The sequence below is a fragment of the Strix aluco genome, chromosome 13 (genome assembly GCF_031877795.1).
Source record: "Strix aluco isolate bStrAlu1 chromosome 13, bStrAlu1.hap1, whole genome shotgun sequence".
In the NCBI taxonomy this organism is placed as follows: Eukaryota; Metazoa; Chordata; class Aves; order Strigiformes; family Strigidae; genus Strix; species Strix aluco.
The window spans coordinates 16,728,618-16,745,917 of record NC_133943.1 but is presented as its reverse complement, the minus strand read 5'-3'; the positions used below and the strand labels follow the sequence as shown (position 1 = coordinate 16,745,917).

The following is a 17,300-nucleotide window of genomic DNA, read 5'->3' as shown; positions in this document are numbered from 1 at the left end:
AAGTCACTCCTTTGTTTCTTTAAGAAATCAAATGCCTTAAGCACATTAAAATTGACAGAGTACACTGACTGGTCTTCCTTGAAACAGCTACCTGCATCATGTCCCTTCCAATGTACTCCTCCCCCAAAGTTTTATGCACTGAAAGTCCCCAAAACTACACTCATTGTCTAATTGACTCAGAGGCTATGCTGCAGCACATGAAGACAGAGTTAGCATTATTCTAAGTATTTCCCATATTACTTACCACTCTCTTGCATTTCATTACATTTCAGTACAGAGGAGAAATGTATTGCTCCTCTTACCCTCACCATTTATTAATGGCATCGAAGTGATACTGCAGTCATCACAAAGGCCGGTAAGCCAACAACCCAAATAACATGAAGTAACATCGGACATGCGAGTGTGCATGCGAGGCCTCCTGTAACTGTCACACGTTATCCCTCCTCCCCTCTGCACAGAGCTCCCTGTCCCACTGAGGGGACACAGGGGCCCTAAGACACCCAACTGTCTGACTGCCTGGCTTGAGCCCATGAGGTCTAACTTACAGGAGCATTGTACTTTCTTGTCAAAGTGAATTGTGCTGTAAACATTAAAAATTACTCATATATCTAGAGACTTAATGAAGATAATGAATGAATGAATGAATGGGGGGAATATGAGATGAGCAATTTTTAACCTCTACAGTTGTGTCTTGCAACAAATGACCACGTAATTCATCTCTGCCAATAAAAACAGTAGGAAAATCCATGTTAGATACAGCCAAACTGGGTATCAGTACCTTCCAGGGAACTTTTTGTCAAACCACCCCAGAAAGTTTTAGCAAGCAGTAAGGGAGGTCCAGAAACCCAGCAAGAGCAGTGATGCCCAGCTCTGGCTATAAGCTATGCACTTAGGGGGAGAAGTCCTGCAGAAATCACACACCGAATCGAAGCACTCGGGAACTGCATCGCAGCACGTATACATCCACGAGGCAGTTCAAGGTGCTTCTGCTACGTTCCTTAAACATCCCGAAGTCCTCTCCCACTGACTGAGGGCTGTCATTGACACCGGAACGGCTGACTGACAGGAGGGGAACTTTACACCTGCCAGATGGCTCCGCTACCCCCGTCAAGGCAGCAGTCATGGCTTAGCATCACCTTCACAAACAGACCGGCTGTTCAAACAGTTCTCTGTGAGCCTGCTTTCAGCTACTTCTATTATGGGAAGCATGGGTCATTTTGATAATCAAATTCAACACGCTCATAGTTTTTTCAGAAGTTTTAAGAAATATGAGATTGAGAACTTTAGCCACAAAGTTATAAAAAAGATCATAACCAGCAGTATTCCAGCTGAATGCTGTGTGCAAAGCTGAGCCACTGGCTTCTTCCTAGAGAGAGATCTGATGTCTACCTTTGTACAGACGCCTCATATACCCCGCTATCTCCAGCAACAGATTCATCAGACACTGCAGCTGACACACACGCCACCTTCAGTGCCGTCCCTCCAGCTGTATTTATACCTATCAGAAAAGCACAGAGGAAAATAAAAAACAGGTGTTAATGAAAACAAACTGTCTGGATCAGGAGCAGCTTTTTTTCTTATCCTCCCCTTGAATTGCATTTTTTCCCCACCCAAGCGTTGTTAAGCAACAGCACGTTTCTGAAGACAGAGAGGACACAGGTAGAGCAGGCTGTGCTCAGCAGCCACCGTGAAGTTAGTGCTTCAGGTACGTGCCTGACTGTCCTGGAGAACAAAAAGCCCCTGCACAACCAGAGGAACAGCCTGTGTGGTGGAGGTAAACGCAGGGCTTCACTGCACACTCAATGCCCATTTAATACTTGGGTCCTGCAGTAGTGTACCCACAGGGTGGGGTTACACACCGGTTGTGCTGAGAACATTACAGCTGGTTGCCCCTGGCATCTCCGTGGGCACAGGTCCTTGCAGGCAATGTGAGGAGAGACTTTCAAAGCCCTGGAAAGGCAGGGAGGTACCCACGACAAGATGGGAAATGTGCAGAAGCAGCAGAACCTCTAAATTCTAGTGAAGTTATAAATATGAACCAATAAAATAGTTCCTACTGCAAGTCACCCTTAAGCAGGTAGTAGGCCTTCTGGTCCTCGCTACCCAGAGATCAGCAGCTGAGCATCTGCTACTGATCAAGCTCTGGCCAAGTATGGATTATGTGGAGGGGTATATCCTGCCTGCAGAGCTTATACCAAGTTTAGCCTCAAGGAGGGGAACAGCAAAAAACCACCACCCACCTACCCCTAAACCCAAAAGGTTAGTGTACACAGGACAGAAGATAGGTCCACAGAAAGACCAGGTTAATTAGCTAAACATGGAGAGAAAGAGAGATTATAGGATTTAAAGTAGCAGCCATATGCAGGAATGCAGGGAAAAGGAGATAGGGAAGAGAAACCAAGGAAATTGAAGCAAGGAGTTTTGCACAGAGGTGTTATCTCACGTAGATTTCTTGTGCTACAAAACAGGGGAAGATACGCTCTGGAAACTCCTGCAACTTTTCACTTGAACCATCACATTTCTGTGGAGATATGCTTCAGCTGAGAGTCTGGAGAACTGAAGCCAAGGTGGCTAACGAGCACTGGGACGTTCCCAGCTTGTAGCTCTCCCTCGCTGTCAGGGCTTTGGGAGACCTGCTCCAAGAGTGAGGAGGAGCCACCTTGTCACACTGGGAGCAGCTGTGACCCCATAGCAGAAGTGTGGCAATGCACTCCTCTCCAGAGGGCTTTCATCTTCCAGGAGCGGTCCCTCTTTCCCGTAGCCTTAGGAAAGCACATGCGCCCAAACCAATATATGGTTTCTATCCCATATTTTATTACAAAGCAAGTTTGGGTGGAGTTTTTTTGCACAGTCTCATAAAGCCACTTAAAGAATTAAAAACAGCTTTGAAAAAACATTGGTGCAAAAAGCGTGCAAGCTCAACACAGGGTTATAGAATAATACAAGGACTTTTTCTACAATCAACAGTAGAGGGTGCTACAGGTAACACCAATATATTGAGTGCACGAGTGCGATTTGGGCTCATTTATCCATGTATGTTTTGGCAACACCACTGAATGGTAATTTTTCATCTTGGTATTCCCATGGAACCATTGGACAGAAATAAATGTACAGACCTTTTCCCCAGAGGCCAAACCACATGAATAAAAGTTAGCATCTGTAACACAATATATCAGTCATTAACTGAAACAAATGGATCCATTTAATACTGGCATTCACAGTTCAATCCATCCTCCCTCCTGCGGCGTGCAAGGGCCTGGCCCCTGCTGCACTCCTGATCATAGGCTATGCTGGAGGTATGCGGGCAGAGTCAAAACTATGTTTCTTCTTTCCTCAATGCTGCTTTGTACCTCCGTATTCCATGGTTTTAACATGAAAATAATTTCTTCCCCATTGGCTGGCTTTCTAGATCAAGAGTTTTGTTGTTTGAGTTTTACACGCTGCTCCCAGAAACACTGTGCCAGGAGTCCCTTTGTGTGAGGCTTGCTTACTGGGAAGCAAACCACAACCGCAGGTTGGTCTCCACATGCTTAACCTCTTTTTCTTCTCCAATTACCAATGCCATCTAGTTATTTCAACACAGAAAGCCTTCACTTTTAGACTACTTCACCCCAGCACCTTGCAGCCAAGGAAGCGAATGCAGAAGGTGCACAAAACCCAGCAATGAAGTGGGTATCTCTTTGTACAGCAGAATGCTGAAGGGTAAACCTGGATAAAGATGAATGGTTCCCTGAAAAGGATTCATCATTCAGCTATCCTTTTCCTTACTTTCTTTGCAAAGGACTGGAAAGTTCAGCCCTGCGAGTCTTACACACGCACTGAACCTGTAACTTTCTCATGTGGCTAATTAACATAAAATTTGGATTTTCTGTTTTAAGCCTTAAGTTTCTAAAGAGGTATTGTACTAAAAAGAAAGTTTATGGAAGAGTTCAGCACTCTCTTCTATATTTCCATGCAGGCAGATAACACTTCCTAAGTTTTTTCACCATTTTTCCCACTCATATCAAGAATTTAAAGTTTGCTCTTCACTTCCTGCCATCTGCCCTTCCATGGCATCTCCGGGACACACCATGACAAGGCCTTCAAGAGTCATGTCATGCACTGTCCTCACATCCACGCCATTTCCTCAGAGAATGCCAGACTCTGCCAGATTCCAGGTTTTGCTATTAGTTTCACCTAAATTGTTCAGGTATCACTCAGGTGAGAGAGGAAATCTTATTTCAGCCTCAAAGGTAGCAGAGGTTCTGTTCTAACAGAAACAAAAAGCAAATCCCTCAGATATATACTATTCATCTCTACTTACAGCAACATGTGAGCACGCTTTGCCCATGAGGCCAAGTAGTGACCACCTCAGATCCCGCCACCGTGTTTCGGGTGTTACATTGAACCGCCCCCAAAATGCCTGAGGAGTAAAATCTCATCTCGTTATTGCCCTGAAATAAACTACTTATGGTGATTATTTTGTCTGCTGACTGGCTAACAGCAATAATCACTTAATCTGCTTAACACCTGAGCTTTCACTTTAACAGCCTTGACAAATCTTGAAGAGCTAAAGAGGTTAAAACTAATCAGCACCCAGTTCTAGTAAGAATAATTAGTGTTTCCTACTCAAATGCATAATACCTCTTGCTTGTTGGAAAATGGTAGCTCAAAGGGGAAGATCTGTACTCGTGTCTTCTATTGTATTTTAAACAGTGTCAGCCTTCTTAATGCAGAAGGCCATGATAACATGGTGCTAGTTCCCTCTATTCACATCGGCGGTTTTATAATCCTATGAAAAACAGAAACAAACTGCACTGCTGGTTCATACAACTATAGCTTACAAGTTTATATGGCCTTTAAAGCTCTCCTTCACTGCAGTTACAACTCCAGCTATTTCACTCATCTCCACTGGACTCCCAACTACAGTCACAAGGGCTTCAGACAGGCCCTAGCACGAGTGCCCTGCCTGCTGCTCTCCATCCACTTCAGCCCAGCCACCATTCTAAAAAAGGATGAACCCTTCCCACCCACCAATAAGCCATATGCATGTATGAGAACATGCACTATCTCTAAATGTCTTATTTTATCATGCTCACAATCTAAACACGTTTTTGTTGCTAAGAGACCATCCCCCTCAAAACAGCAGAAATTCAAGCACAGCCTTGACATGTCTGCTCAGCTGAAGTTAATAAATTCATTGCCACTGATTTACTGGGAGGCAGAGCAAGACCTTGTGCATGCTGAGGTGATGGGGAAAGATTTTTATTATCATTTGTTAACTATTAAGCTAAATGGCTTTCCCAGCCTTCCTCAAAAGCTTGGCCAAAAAGTTTATGTCAATATGGCATTATGTGACTCCCAGACCCAAAACACTAGATGACATTCTGAATAGTTTAGCTCCAAATTAAACCAGGAATCCCACAACAACCATTTGTATTTGCACATGAAATCCCTGTAATTTGTGTACACATGCATATAGGTACACTGAAAACACACCTTGATACAGTCTTCTGCAAGACTCATCAGATCAGCAGTATTTTTCGTGTACAAATTAAAACACCAACCCTTTCTCCCAAGCAAGGTAGAACACACAGTTGAAGACACTCTTCAACACAAAGATATCAAGATGACAGACAGGTTTTGAAATATTTGCTTCTCAATGCTTTATAAATGACATTAAAAATAAATGCATGCATGTGCATGCAAATAGTCTGTTACCATACCTTGACCTAGATGTTTATCTCCTGCTCTAGGCTCTTCCAGTCTACAGTTGCCACTCCCAGTGTTTAGGGTGAGTTCTGAGAGATTTGTACTTATCTCTGCATCATCAAAATCCATATGGCTTGAAAACGCATCACCAGTTAGGAGTGGGTCTATCACCAGCGGAGAGCAAGGTGGAGATGGAGAAGAGAGAGATGATCTTGGAGATAGTGATGTCATGGATTTTGGAGTACCAGACAATGACCTCAGAGCCTGTATGCGACTGGTGGTATCTGCTTTGTGAGTTTTTGCTACTTCGTTTTCGTGAATAGTGGTGATACAGCCTGACGGTCTAAATCCAGTAGCTCCTTCTAAGAGCAAGTCAAGCTTGTTTTGATAGTCTGAGTCCAACTGCTCCAACTGCTCCAGGTGCTCGTAGTAGAGGTCAGTGAAACTGGCTGAGGTGGATGAATCCTGGCTGGAAGTGGCAAGGGATCCTCTGCTAGATGCAAGAGAACCAGGGCTGCTGCTCGAGGAGAGGGAAAGCATGCTGGTGGAGAGACTAGAGGAAACAAGTCAGAAAATCATTATGCTGTATCTCCTGATTTCTCAGGAAAACACTGCAATGTCATCAAATCTCTAAGCCCACATGGTACATTTTGCTTTATTAGCTCAGGCCATATGCATTAGTCCCCACAACAATCCAGAACCACAGTTTGCCCAGCAGAAAAGCTGGGTCATTTTTCAATAAAAATAATATAGTTCATACACATTTTTCTACTCACCGTATCAACCTCATAAAGGTCCTTGTTTAGCCAAAACAACTCTAATGAATAGTTTCAGATCAATTAACATTAGTGACAACATTCTCCTCCCTCATCTGTCTGGAAAAATATCTATGATTCCTGTTAAGCTCTAAAGCAGACCACAAAAAACAGCAAGGCCCATGCAAGAAGATGAAGTTACTGCAATGAACTGACCGTATGGAAATTTTCTTCCATTTGCCTCAATCTTGGTCCCAGAGCCAAAAGGCAGTATCACAGCTGCCTGGAACTGGCCCTCAGAGATCACAACAGTCAGCAGCTACCAGAAAGCTGGCAGGATTTACCTATGTGAAAGACTGCTACACGGAATCCAGGGCCAGAAGAGCAAGGGGAAGAGTTGGGGCTGGGCTGTGAAATCAGTTCACACAAATTATTTATCCCTAGAGACTGAGGTTCAGAACATAACTGACAGCAAAATTAATTTTAAGCAGGTGCTGAATAGAAGTCTGTTCAGATGAGAAAGCCCAGACACCACAGCACACTGTTTACTGCTCAGAAGAACCAACAAATCCTCCAGTACTGCCTACAACATATACCATCCCTAGAAATTCCATTGAAACCAACACTCCTGCTCTAGATATTAAATACCTTGCTTGCTACTGACTGTTTAAAGACCCTTAACCCTCACTTCAGATATGGATTAGCTACTGAAAAATTTCTGCATATGTATAAGTGGCTTAAGTTGCCCCACTGAAAAACAGTGAGGATGTTAATAAGTCTAATAATCCCTTATTTATTATTTATGGGGTAAAAGCTAGAAGCTGCATTTGTATAATTATGCCCATGACCTTATGAGAAAAAGGCAGGTATGCAGAATTTAGTATAATTTTGGCACAAAATGTCTTCTGCCTTTGAATGACAGATGTGCACTGCACCATGTTTGTTCAAAAAAGCCATTGGTTGAAACGTAAGTGAAACACGATAGATGTTTTTATAGGTGTTTTTGCATTTTGGCAGCATATACAGATCTGTCGAGGACTAATAAATTTACAGCTTTTCAAGTGTATTTCACCATGAAAAGGGAGGGTTTTTTAATTAATCTTTTCCCTATCAAGAACTGGGCCTAACTTCATTTTGTGCATACCTTTGAAGGCCAGACATTTTGCATTATGGGGTTAATATAACAAATGCTTATTCTTATGAATGAGCATGCCAAGAACACTGAGCACATAGTTAGGAAGAAATTAGTTTCGCATGCTTCTTGGTCACCTCTAAAGATCCCTAATCAGCTAGATGAAATGAAAATATGATGCATTTCCACTGCACAAGAGCATCACAGATAGCTATTCTCCATGGTGGCTTATTTACATGTCAGTCTTGCACTATGATTTCTTTCCAGTCTTTCCAGTGTCATCTGCACAAAATGAAACAGAATCCAAGTGGAGCAGAAGCTACAAACAGAGTAAATTCAGTACACACTGATAGGAAAAACCTCAACAAAACAAAAACCCCAGCAAACTCTTCCTAATCAAAAAGATAAAAACATAGTTTTAGCTAATGATGATTTGGCCTTAGTGCCCGCAGTCATGCATTTATCTGGAAACAGTAATCCTACGCTCTTCCAAAACTACAGCCTGAACAACCAGATGACATTACAACTGCAGAAATATTTCCATATACCATATGAACCACAACACATTCAGGGATATCTCAATGCATTGTCTATACTGCAAGCAACAGCACACTTGGAATTCATTTACAGAAATATTATCATGACATTCATACGTTAACATGTATTACTAAGATTCACTTTACTTGCTGTGTGAATGTTAAGCTGTCTTTAACATATTTTATTAATATAATACTTCAGTAATTCAAACATTAGTAAAAAAATCTCAGCTATCTTTAGTCACCTAAATGTTACATGTCCAAAACAGAAGGGATTGTGCAAACTCCTGTTGTCAGGCAGAGGCACCACCATGAGGTTACTTATCCCACTCTAAAGCATCCATCTAAACTGAGTGGGACATACAATCATTGAGGTTTCTCTTTCCATTGACTACACAGGGGCCTTAGATCACCACTATAACTGAAAGGCCTTCTAAACCTCTCAGCCGGGAGATGAAATTGTTAGCAGAGAAATGCAGTTACACCGTGTACAGTTAAAGCACCAACAACTTCTGTAAAAGGTTACATACCTTTTCAGCTGGGTGTGTAACACTGCAACTAATCGTGTTGTTTCTTCCAGTTCTCGGACTAGTTGATTTCTTTTGCTATTCAACTTCAATCTAAGAGAAGACAGAAGAAAAAGATGAGCTAAAGCAGCATTTACTATTTAAAATGAGGACTAAAGGAAAATCCTATTTTTTCTATGAAATTCCACAAAAGTTAGTAAGAATACACAGTAAAATGTGGGACATAATTTGTCAAGATGTGTAGCTGTTTACCAACTTCCAATACTCTTAAAATATGGAACTCAATCCTGCAAATATTCACAACAGGGAAAACAATTACAGCTAGTACTATAAAAGTTAATGTTTCTAGGACCAGGCCTCAAAAAAATTCCGACAGATTTTGCTTGCTATATACTACTGCGTTCTTACATTTACTGTGCTAATAAAGGTGTAAATGCTTTCATTTGCTTTCAGCAAGGTCTATGAATGACTAAGGTTTACATGATTTCCTTATTAACCATCTCAATATGGCTTTACATGAGTTATGGACTTCAGCAACATCTCTGTTTCATTTCACACCCGAACTGGTTTGAGACTCAAACATGCACACTTGGGTGCTCATACCCTAACTTAACAGGCCTCTGGACAAGAAATCCTTCTCCAGAAACATGCTGTTTCTTTGGCACACTAGAACAGGACCATATTCCTAAAAATCACAAACAAAAGAGTTCATCTTACAGCAGGACCAGAAACATTTGTCGAACCACAGATATTTCAGGCTGGTAAAAGTCTTGCTGCTGAAACATCCGAGATGCCTACATTTTTTCCAGCATGATAAAACCATGAAAAGACTATATGGAAAATTGGTGTCGTCTCGACACTGAGCATGCAGAAGAGGCTGAAGTAGAGAACCACACAGAGAGTGAACGCAACACACCTATTCCATATATATTCAAGAGACTGCAGCTAAAAGTAACATTGCCATAGCCACCGCATTAATACATCCAGATTGTAAAGTGCTTGTAGGAAATGCCTAATGCAGTATTCATCCTCACTGTACATTCCCATGAGATCCCCCCCTGCAACACAAGTGAAATTAGGGAGGATAGTTGGCATTTTTTTCAGCTAGTTTAGATTCACAGGATATTCCATGCAACTCCCACAGCCCTGTCAAATATCAGTTCCTACAGGAATCACATACAAGGATGCTCAGAACAAACAAATTTAAAAAATTTAAAATTCCATCTGTTGACATTTACCAAGTTCCAGACTGCACAGCAACTGTAGAAGCTGCTGTGAGGTGCCAGCTGCATACAGAAACATTATAGTACACTAACATTATACTGTGCTATTTTGAGCATTTCTTACATTCTCATAGAGGATCCATTTGTAGGAACAACAACCTTTCCCCACTTGGGGAGTAAGACTTGCAGGCGGTTTCTTTTGGGAGATGATTTCAGAAACCCTCTAAGTAGAAACAGTCTCCTGGAAATCTGAGGGCACACTGCTATCAGCATTCAGCCAGGGGATGTTGCTGCTTGCTCCCAGGTACCTCTTGTCCAACAAGGCAAGCTCTGTCCTATGCCCACTAACCTACCTCTCAGTTAGAGCTTTGCTCTGAGTGTCTCTAGCAGCCTGAAGATCTTCCTCCAGGCGCCTTCTCTCCGTCTCCAGTCTCTCCACCTCTCCTCGAGTCCATTTTCTGGGGCTAATAAATCGCATTTCTTTTAAGAGCTCCTCCTTCTCATTAATTAATATTAGACGATCCCGCTCAGAGTCCAGCACGCCAGGCCAGGCCTCACTGTCAAGCTTAGCCAGTTGTATTTTCAGGTTTGCTATTCTGCAGAAAAAAAAAAAAAAGCAGTTATTCCATGAGGAGTGTCTGAGCTACTGCTCCAGACACACAAAGGTACACCACAACCAACCACATCTTCCACTGCCCTGAAGAAGACTCTCAGCTCAGGGACAACTACCCTCACCCTCATGCCCTCCTTACCAGGGCGCTGTCAAGGGATGGCCACGCCAGGAGGTTGACATGCAGAAGGAGATTTTAACTCAGGTTTGCTCCCAGTGGTAAGCTAAGTCTCTAGCTAACCCACAGTGTCCACCAGTCAGGGAACAGCATAACAGAAATTCTGGATCTTGAAAAATGCTGTCAACTATACTATAGGGTGTCTCATATGCCTTACAGCTAATGACCTCGCGGTACTTGGTGTGGAGAGTATCATGCGGCAAATATCTGATCTTTAATTAGTTTTATGGAAAAGAAATTTATACGATGCAGATAGGCTGATAAAGCTCAGTGGTTACTCAAAAGTTTAGAAACTATTTTTGTCTTTACAATGAGGAAGTTAATCATATGCATACAGGTACTGGAAGAATCCAACTGTTGACTCAACACTGAGCATTCTGGACACATTAACGAGGTATGCTTCTTCTGGTGCAATGGGCACCTGAGGATGCAAAGAGTCAAAGAGAAAACACAATCCTATCTAAATCCAGAGCTGCTCATTTGCATGAAATTTAGTCTTTTTTCATTAGAGGTATCATTACAGATTTCAGTTTAAAGTCTGTATCATTAATCCTTCAGCACCATACCACATTATCTCAGGCAGGAAGATGATTATTAAAGGCAACAGCAACACAGATCTGGAATTTAGCAAGATCTTGATTGATAGCAGAGGAGAGCATAGCTCATGGCATGTGAGGAGGCTGCTCACTCCAACTATCTGCCCATTACCAATTTCCCATGTATGTGAACTGCTCAGTTAGCTTCACAAATGATCAGCTTTGCAATGTAACATACAGAAGGAAGTGACAAAACAGCAGCAGGCCAGGATACAGAACCAAGGGCAGTAATGTCAGTCTTCCCAAAGGAAGCTGTCTCCTCTGGACTCATTGACCTACAACTCTTCTTGACCGGACAGGGTGATCATGGTAGTTTGGTGAGAAACAATAGTATAGATGAAGCTGAGTAAGAGTTACCAAAGACTTGCATTCCTGGAACTTGCACAATCAAAAATGATCAAGTGGGGAGCAGGGAATAGGCAGGGAAGAATGGGCTGGGGTGGAAAAATTACAAAAACTTAGTAGGCAAACAATATCTTGCAATATAAGGCAAGATATTTGCAAAAATAATTCACCTGACTGAAGACTAGAGACTCAAGGCATATATGCCCCTTTGTGTGATTAACTCAGGTTAATCTCTCACTCAGGTTTAGTAAATATGTAAGAAATACAGGTGAAATGCTGTATGTGTAAAATGGAAGTCCAATATTCATCTCCCTTTAAAAAGGGATTTGTGATCTGGTGCAGAATTACTGGACTTAAATTGGGCACGACAAATAGTCGCAGCTACTAATCTGGATTCATCTCTTTCTAGAACTTGGTTTATGCTACACAAGTGCACTGGATGGTGCACACTTCCTCTGGCAAACCAGCACACATGCAGGCACAGAGAAAATTCAACACCAACTAGCAAAATCAAAGTGTGTGGAGTAAGTAATAAGATGCAGATCTGGGCAGCTACACCGACTGCTGAATGGCCTTGAAGAATAAAGCTTTGCCTTCCAAGCTCCGGAGGCCAAGAGGAACTCAAGCCCCGAGAGAGCCTGTGAAGGATTAGACTCACACAGACTGACCTGCCTCCTCCACAACAGGAGATAGACTAGAGATCAGTGTTCTGAAGAGAAGCCTCACTTTCTGTAAACCCATTTCCCACAGCAGGTTGCTTACTCTAATTAAAGTTCCATAATTGATAGATATTCAGCTCAACTATTTTTAGGTCTTCTTTGGAGCTGTTTTGTTTTTGAGTGCCTGATTAAGTGCAATACTGTGCTCCAACGAAGAATTAACAGTGGCATTAATTCATAATCCAAGAATTCCTCTGTGCATTTTGAAGGGATATGAGCTTAAGAGGATTGGTTGGCATTAATCTGATCACTTTTGGCATACATTTGCAGGGATATGGCTTTTCCACTGGAATTTGTTCTCTATGCATTTCCGAGTCTAACAGCTTCGTTAAACCAACCTCAAGTTTTACCCTTTGTAAATGATCATTCTTTTTTCCCTTCTCAGTGAAAGGAGGTTTATGTATTCTATTTTTCCAATAAAACAGCATTATTACAAAAGAAATGCTTTGCAGACTGTCCGACATTTGGCTGAAATGTCCAGCTCTTCAGCATTTACTGACTGAGTCTGAACTACATCATTGCTGAGCCATGCTAGGTTTGCACTGCAAAGAAACCAGCAATACTGGGCCCAGGTCATACCATCTTTCTGAATGGCCACTAGCTTGCAAGACTGAACAAAATACAGAACAGGAAGCTTGAGTTTTATTTAACTGCTTTCTTTTTACCTAGAAAAGGTAGTTAGATGATTTATCCATTGACATATCAAGTCTTTTTTTTACTGGGGAAAGCTGACTTATCTGTGACACAGGCATAACACGTAATATTTTTAGTCTCTTGGGAGATCATTCAAAGCACATGCATCTCCACAGAAACGTACATTAAGATGTGTATCCACAACCAGTAATTAGCAATTGTTTATCAGATCAGCCTTTTTTCTCCAGAAAAAAAATCAAAGCTGGAGGTGTGGTCTAAAAATTGACCAGTCAAATACCCACCGATGTTGCAATGCTGCTAAATGTGACATTAAAATACTCCATTTTAGGATATTATAAAACATATTTTTAAAATCCCAGAGTTACCACCAGTCACACAAAACCCAAGCTGAAAGTTTAACTGTTGAAGGAACTAAAACAGTTCTGAGTAGTAACAACTGAGTTACTACTATACATCTCAAACTGTACAACATAATTTAGTTACGTCTCTGATAACATTTATGCTGCAGTAGTTATCTCCTTGTTGAGATACAGCACTGCCATCTCTTTTGACATGATACCCATTATCAGTTTCCAAACCAATTAAGCTAAAGGTTTGTCACTGCAGCTGCCCTTTGTTCGTTTTCACAGGTTTAACATTATCTGCTCTAGGGCTCTCGTTGTCTCACTGAGCCGTGAAAGGAAAGGACTTAGTGTCGGGTAAGGGAACATGCAGAATTGTACCCAGACAATTCTGGTGTGGTGAAGTTCAGCAAGATACTCACCTATGTCTATGCCTTTAGACTGGGCCACAACAATGGTGTAAACAGTGTCTGCTACAGTCCACTTTCAAAATCATCAGTGCCTCATAAATCTAGTAGTTCTATCCTAATTAATATGGACTCATCCTGATTTCAGGCCTTAAGTTTTACCTTTCCAGATAACGCAGAGCTAATAAGAGAAATGTATTTCCAGCATTTGGCTCCCTTCATAATACGTGCATGGGCAAAGTACGTGCTCTTCTACTGTGTTTTTGGAATATTTTAATATGCTGCTGTGGGGACAGGAAACACTTCTAACATCACAAGGAGGAATTTTCACAGGAGCAGAAGGTTCCTCGTGAGTCACTATATCCATAGCATTGTTCCAGCTTAAAACCAAGGTATTTGTTTCTGCAGCTCCTACTAAAGGCCATGCCAAAACCACAGTGCTCTGATAGCTGGAGATCTTTTCATTTCAGCATCAATTATTCATGCCCATTCAGACCCATCTTTCCTCATGGTAACGTTTTTTAAACTCTGAGAAAATCTACAGATGATCTAAGACAGACATGAGGTATCAAACCTTCTTTAACTGCAAGACTGTGTTGTATGCCCTTCATCATTACTTCAAATGAACTACTGTGCTGCCTCTGTAAGGTTCTGTCTCTTTTTAAAGAGCATATTAATTATCTTCTCAGGTTTGTGATTATTCACTTGCCCCTCCTTGGAAAAGATACAGGCTAAAGTAAGAGTGCTCCACTTCAATCTGAAGATTTAAAGCCAGTGTGAACTAAATTGCCGTCTTCAGCAAAGCTTAAAAGTAAAAATCAATTTTAACACTGAAAAATTAACCACTGCATGTGGAGGATTAATAATTTTAACGTTGTTTTAAAAAGTCACAGTTTGGCAAATCTTCGATTGCCAAAATAGACAGTTCTGATAAAATTGCTCCACCTATGAAGAAAAGTCTAAGTTCATGTTGAAATCAGCTGAGCACACACAGTCTTTGACAACTGCCACAGATACAGATCAAATTTTATGCCACTGAGAAACACGGCCTACTGGCCATGCCAACATACTAAAATGAGAATGTTATGAGTAACCTCTGCCTTAGAGCTCTTCTCTCTAACCAGAGACTGGAGAAAAATCCTTCTCTTTGCCTATACCCCAAGTACAGATTGTATCATGCATCTGAAGTTTGTTATTCTGGAATTGCAAAGTCCCTTTAGAGCAGTTAAAATTGAAGTCACCACCATCAATGGTTACATCGCTGAACAAGGACTAGACCAGCCGAAGTCTAAATAATAATGCTTGGTGGTTTTTCATTTAACTGAACAGTTGAGTTAGCTATTAGCTATTAAAAAAAGTAAATCCCAGAAAACTTTTTCTTAAATTGGCTTGTTAAGTAGATATGAATTTTTAAAATCTATTCTTCATTCATCTCAGATAAGAGGGCAAGGGTGAAAACTTACGTTCTTACAGATAAGCAGATAAGCTCTGGAATTGTAGCCATTGACCATATTTTGATATGTTAGGTGTTAACACAATATACATTTCTCCTTATCAGACTTAAAGCCATGCAAACATACATTTCATTTTGAATAAGGTAAGGAGATGCCTTGAGGTACAGTCTCTTTATTAGGAATGGGGAAGCACTGGCAACAGGTAGCAAACCCACTTATGTCCCCACAGGTGTGGCCAGACTGAATTCTTCATGTATTAGTCACTCCTTAGTAATTTCTAGGATGGTTATTTATTTCTTGAATGATAATGTTGGCTCAGAAAGCCACACTGGCTCAAAAATTACCATGCTTATTTAGCAGTAATGCCAAGTTCCAATCTGAGCGGCCCCTTTTCTAGTGAAACATATCTTCAGAATAAGCCGTGTGACAGCCAAAAGGTACAACAGTCCAAAGAATTACCTTCTCTTTGCCTCTTCATATTGAAGGCGTAATCTCACTTTCTCAGCCAACTGGTTATTGCTGCTGGTAATAAACTGAGACACAAAATATAAAATCAGCAACTTAGTAACCACTCCTCTTTTGATAGTCCCTACTGAAATCGATGATGTTACAAGTTACACCTGCTCTTGTCAAACTCATTTACTAAATAAACCAATCACAGAATAGGATTTGATTAAATTTTTCATGATTTCTTCAAATAGTTAAAAACTCACCAGATTCAGAGGCTCTTTTTGGCCTAGCTTATCAGAAAAAGAAAATCTACCACATATATCTGAGGCTTCTATTTTCATGCACACACAAATAGATTTGTAATCTATATTCTTAACTGCCACTTGAAATCTTTAAGTGCCGCACTGCATTTTGTTTTGAATGACATCTTGCTTTGCTTGTAAAGTCTTAAAGACAAGGGACATCCCATCATGCCCAAATCTGCAGATCTTTAGTCACATGTGTGGCCCTGACTGAAAGTGGCTGCAAATGTTTAAGTAAAGGTTCACGGGAGAGGCTTCTGTGATGTCCTGTGAGACCCACAGTGCCGATCGAGTCCTTGCTGAGGCTGGCACCAACCTGGCAGTTATGATCTTGTTGCCCAAGTGGGACTGAAGGTTTAGGAGTACTACACATCTTTGATGGCATCAAAATATCTGCACATATGCTATCATTCTCACTCGTAACACACTAAAAGCCAAACGCACTCTTAAGGGAAGAGTCCTCATTAGAGCTAAGTCCATACGTAGCTGCTGAGTGTTTCTTGTCTGGTAGCGTATCACTGCTATAAAGAGCTAAGGGAATATTTGTATCACAAGAAGCTACCCCTACAGGCAATATAAAACTTCCTTCCCTTTTATTCCCACCTGGATTCTTCTAATAGAGACAGTGTGGGGAAACAGCAGGTTGCCTTTAGATACATTAACATTGCACACAAAAATGAAGGTCACGCTGAAGTTCATACCAGGAGAAGACATCACTTCATAGATACTTGCTCATGCTTGGAAACTCGTACTAAGGCGGTACTACATATAGTTCAGAGGAATGTCTCCACACGCACTTGGTTTCTCATGCATTACTCACATTTCCTGAAACATCTGTCTGGGAGCTGACATCCAGGTACTGCCGGGGTAACAAAGGGCTGGAGCTTTCCACAGACACGCTGCTGGCCCACAGGTCTGACTGGGATCCTCTGTCATTCACAAAGCTGTCTTTTAACCTGGCTAAGCTCTAAAACCATAAAAAGTCATGAGGTGAGCTCACTTCTGCTCAAAGTACCTCAGCAGCTACATAGCTTTTAGCCTAAACTACAAGATTAAGATCTGACCATGTTCACTGTGTGCACTTAAGACTCCACAAACCTGAGGCCAGGCATGGCTGGACTGCACCTCCCACAGCATGAAGCAGCCTTGCCCAGACAGACAGGCTCTCTGCAGGAGATGGCAGACCAAGTGGGCCACAGGGTTTTCATGGCTTCTCCAGGTCAGCTCTTTGACAGCAGTAGAGTCACACTGGTTCATTCCTGACCAACGAACCCTGAGACAAACACTCATCTCTAAGCGAGTGCTTACTACTGTTATTTCCAGGATCTAAAGAACAAAAAGGTTGCAGTCCAACCACAATACAGAACTAATTTATGTTAA

The 17,300-nt window shown here is 41.6% G+C and overlaps 1 protein-coding gene across 2 annotated transcripts in view; it reads right to left on the bottom strand.

The window, feature by feature from the left end:
- The window catches only part of WWC1 (WW and C2 domain containing 1), a 73,639-nt gene that overhangs the window by 11,830 nt on the left and 44,509 nt on the right, over positions 1 to 17,300 (bottom strand). For both annotated transcript variants that reach the window (XM_074838651.1, XM_074838652.1), the window contains exons 7-12: positions 16,741 to 16,887; positions 15,628 to 15,701; positions 10,218 to 10,460; positions 8,645 to 8,734; positions 5,706 to 6,244; positions 1,390 to 1,498 (exon numbers count right to left, since the gene is read on the bottom strand). In XM_074838651.1, coding sequence (XP_074694752.1) covers positions 1,390 to 1,498; positions 5,706 to 6,244; positions 8,645 to 8,734; positions 10,218 to 10,460; positions 15,628 to 15,701; positions 16,741 to 16,887 — 1,202 coding nt within the window. The remainder of the gene's footprint in view (positions 1 to 1,389; positions 1,499 to 5,705; positions 6,245 to 8,644; positions 8,735 to 10,217; positions 10,461 to 15,627; positions 15,702 to 16,740; positions 16,888 to 17,300) is intronic.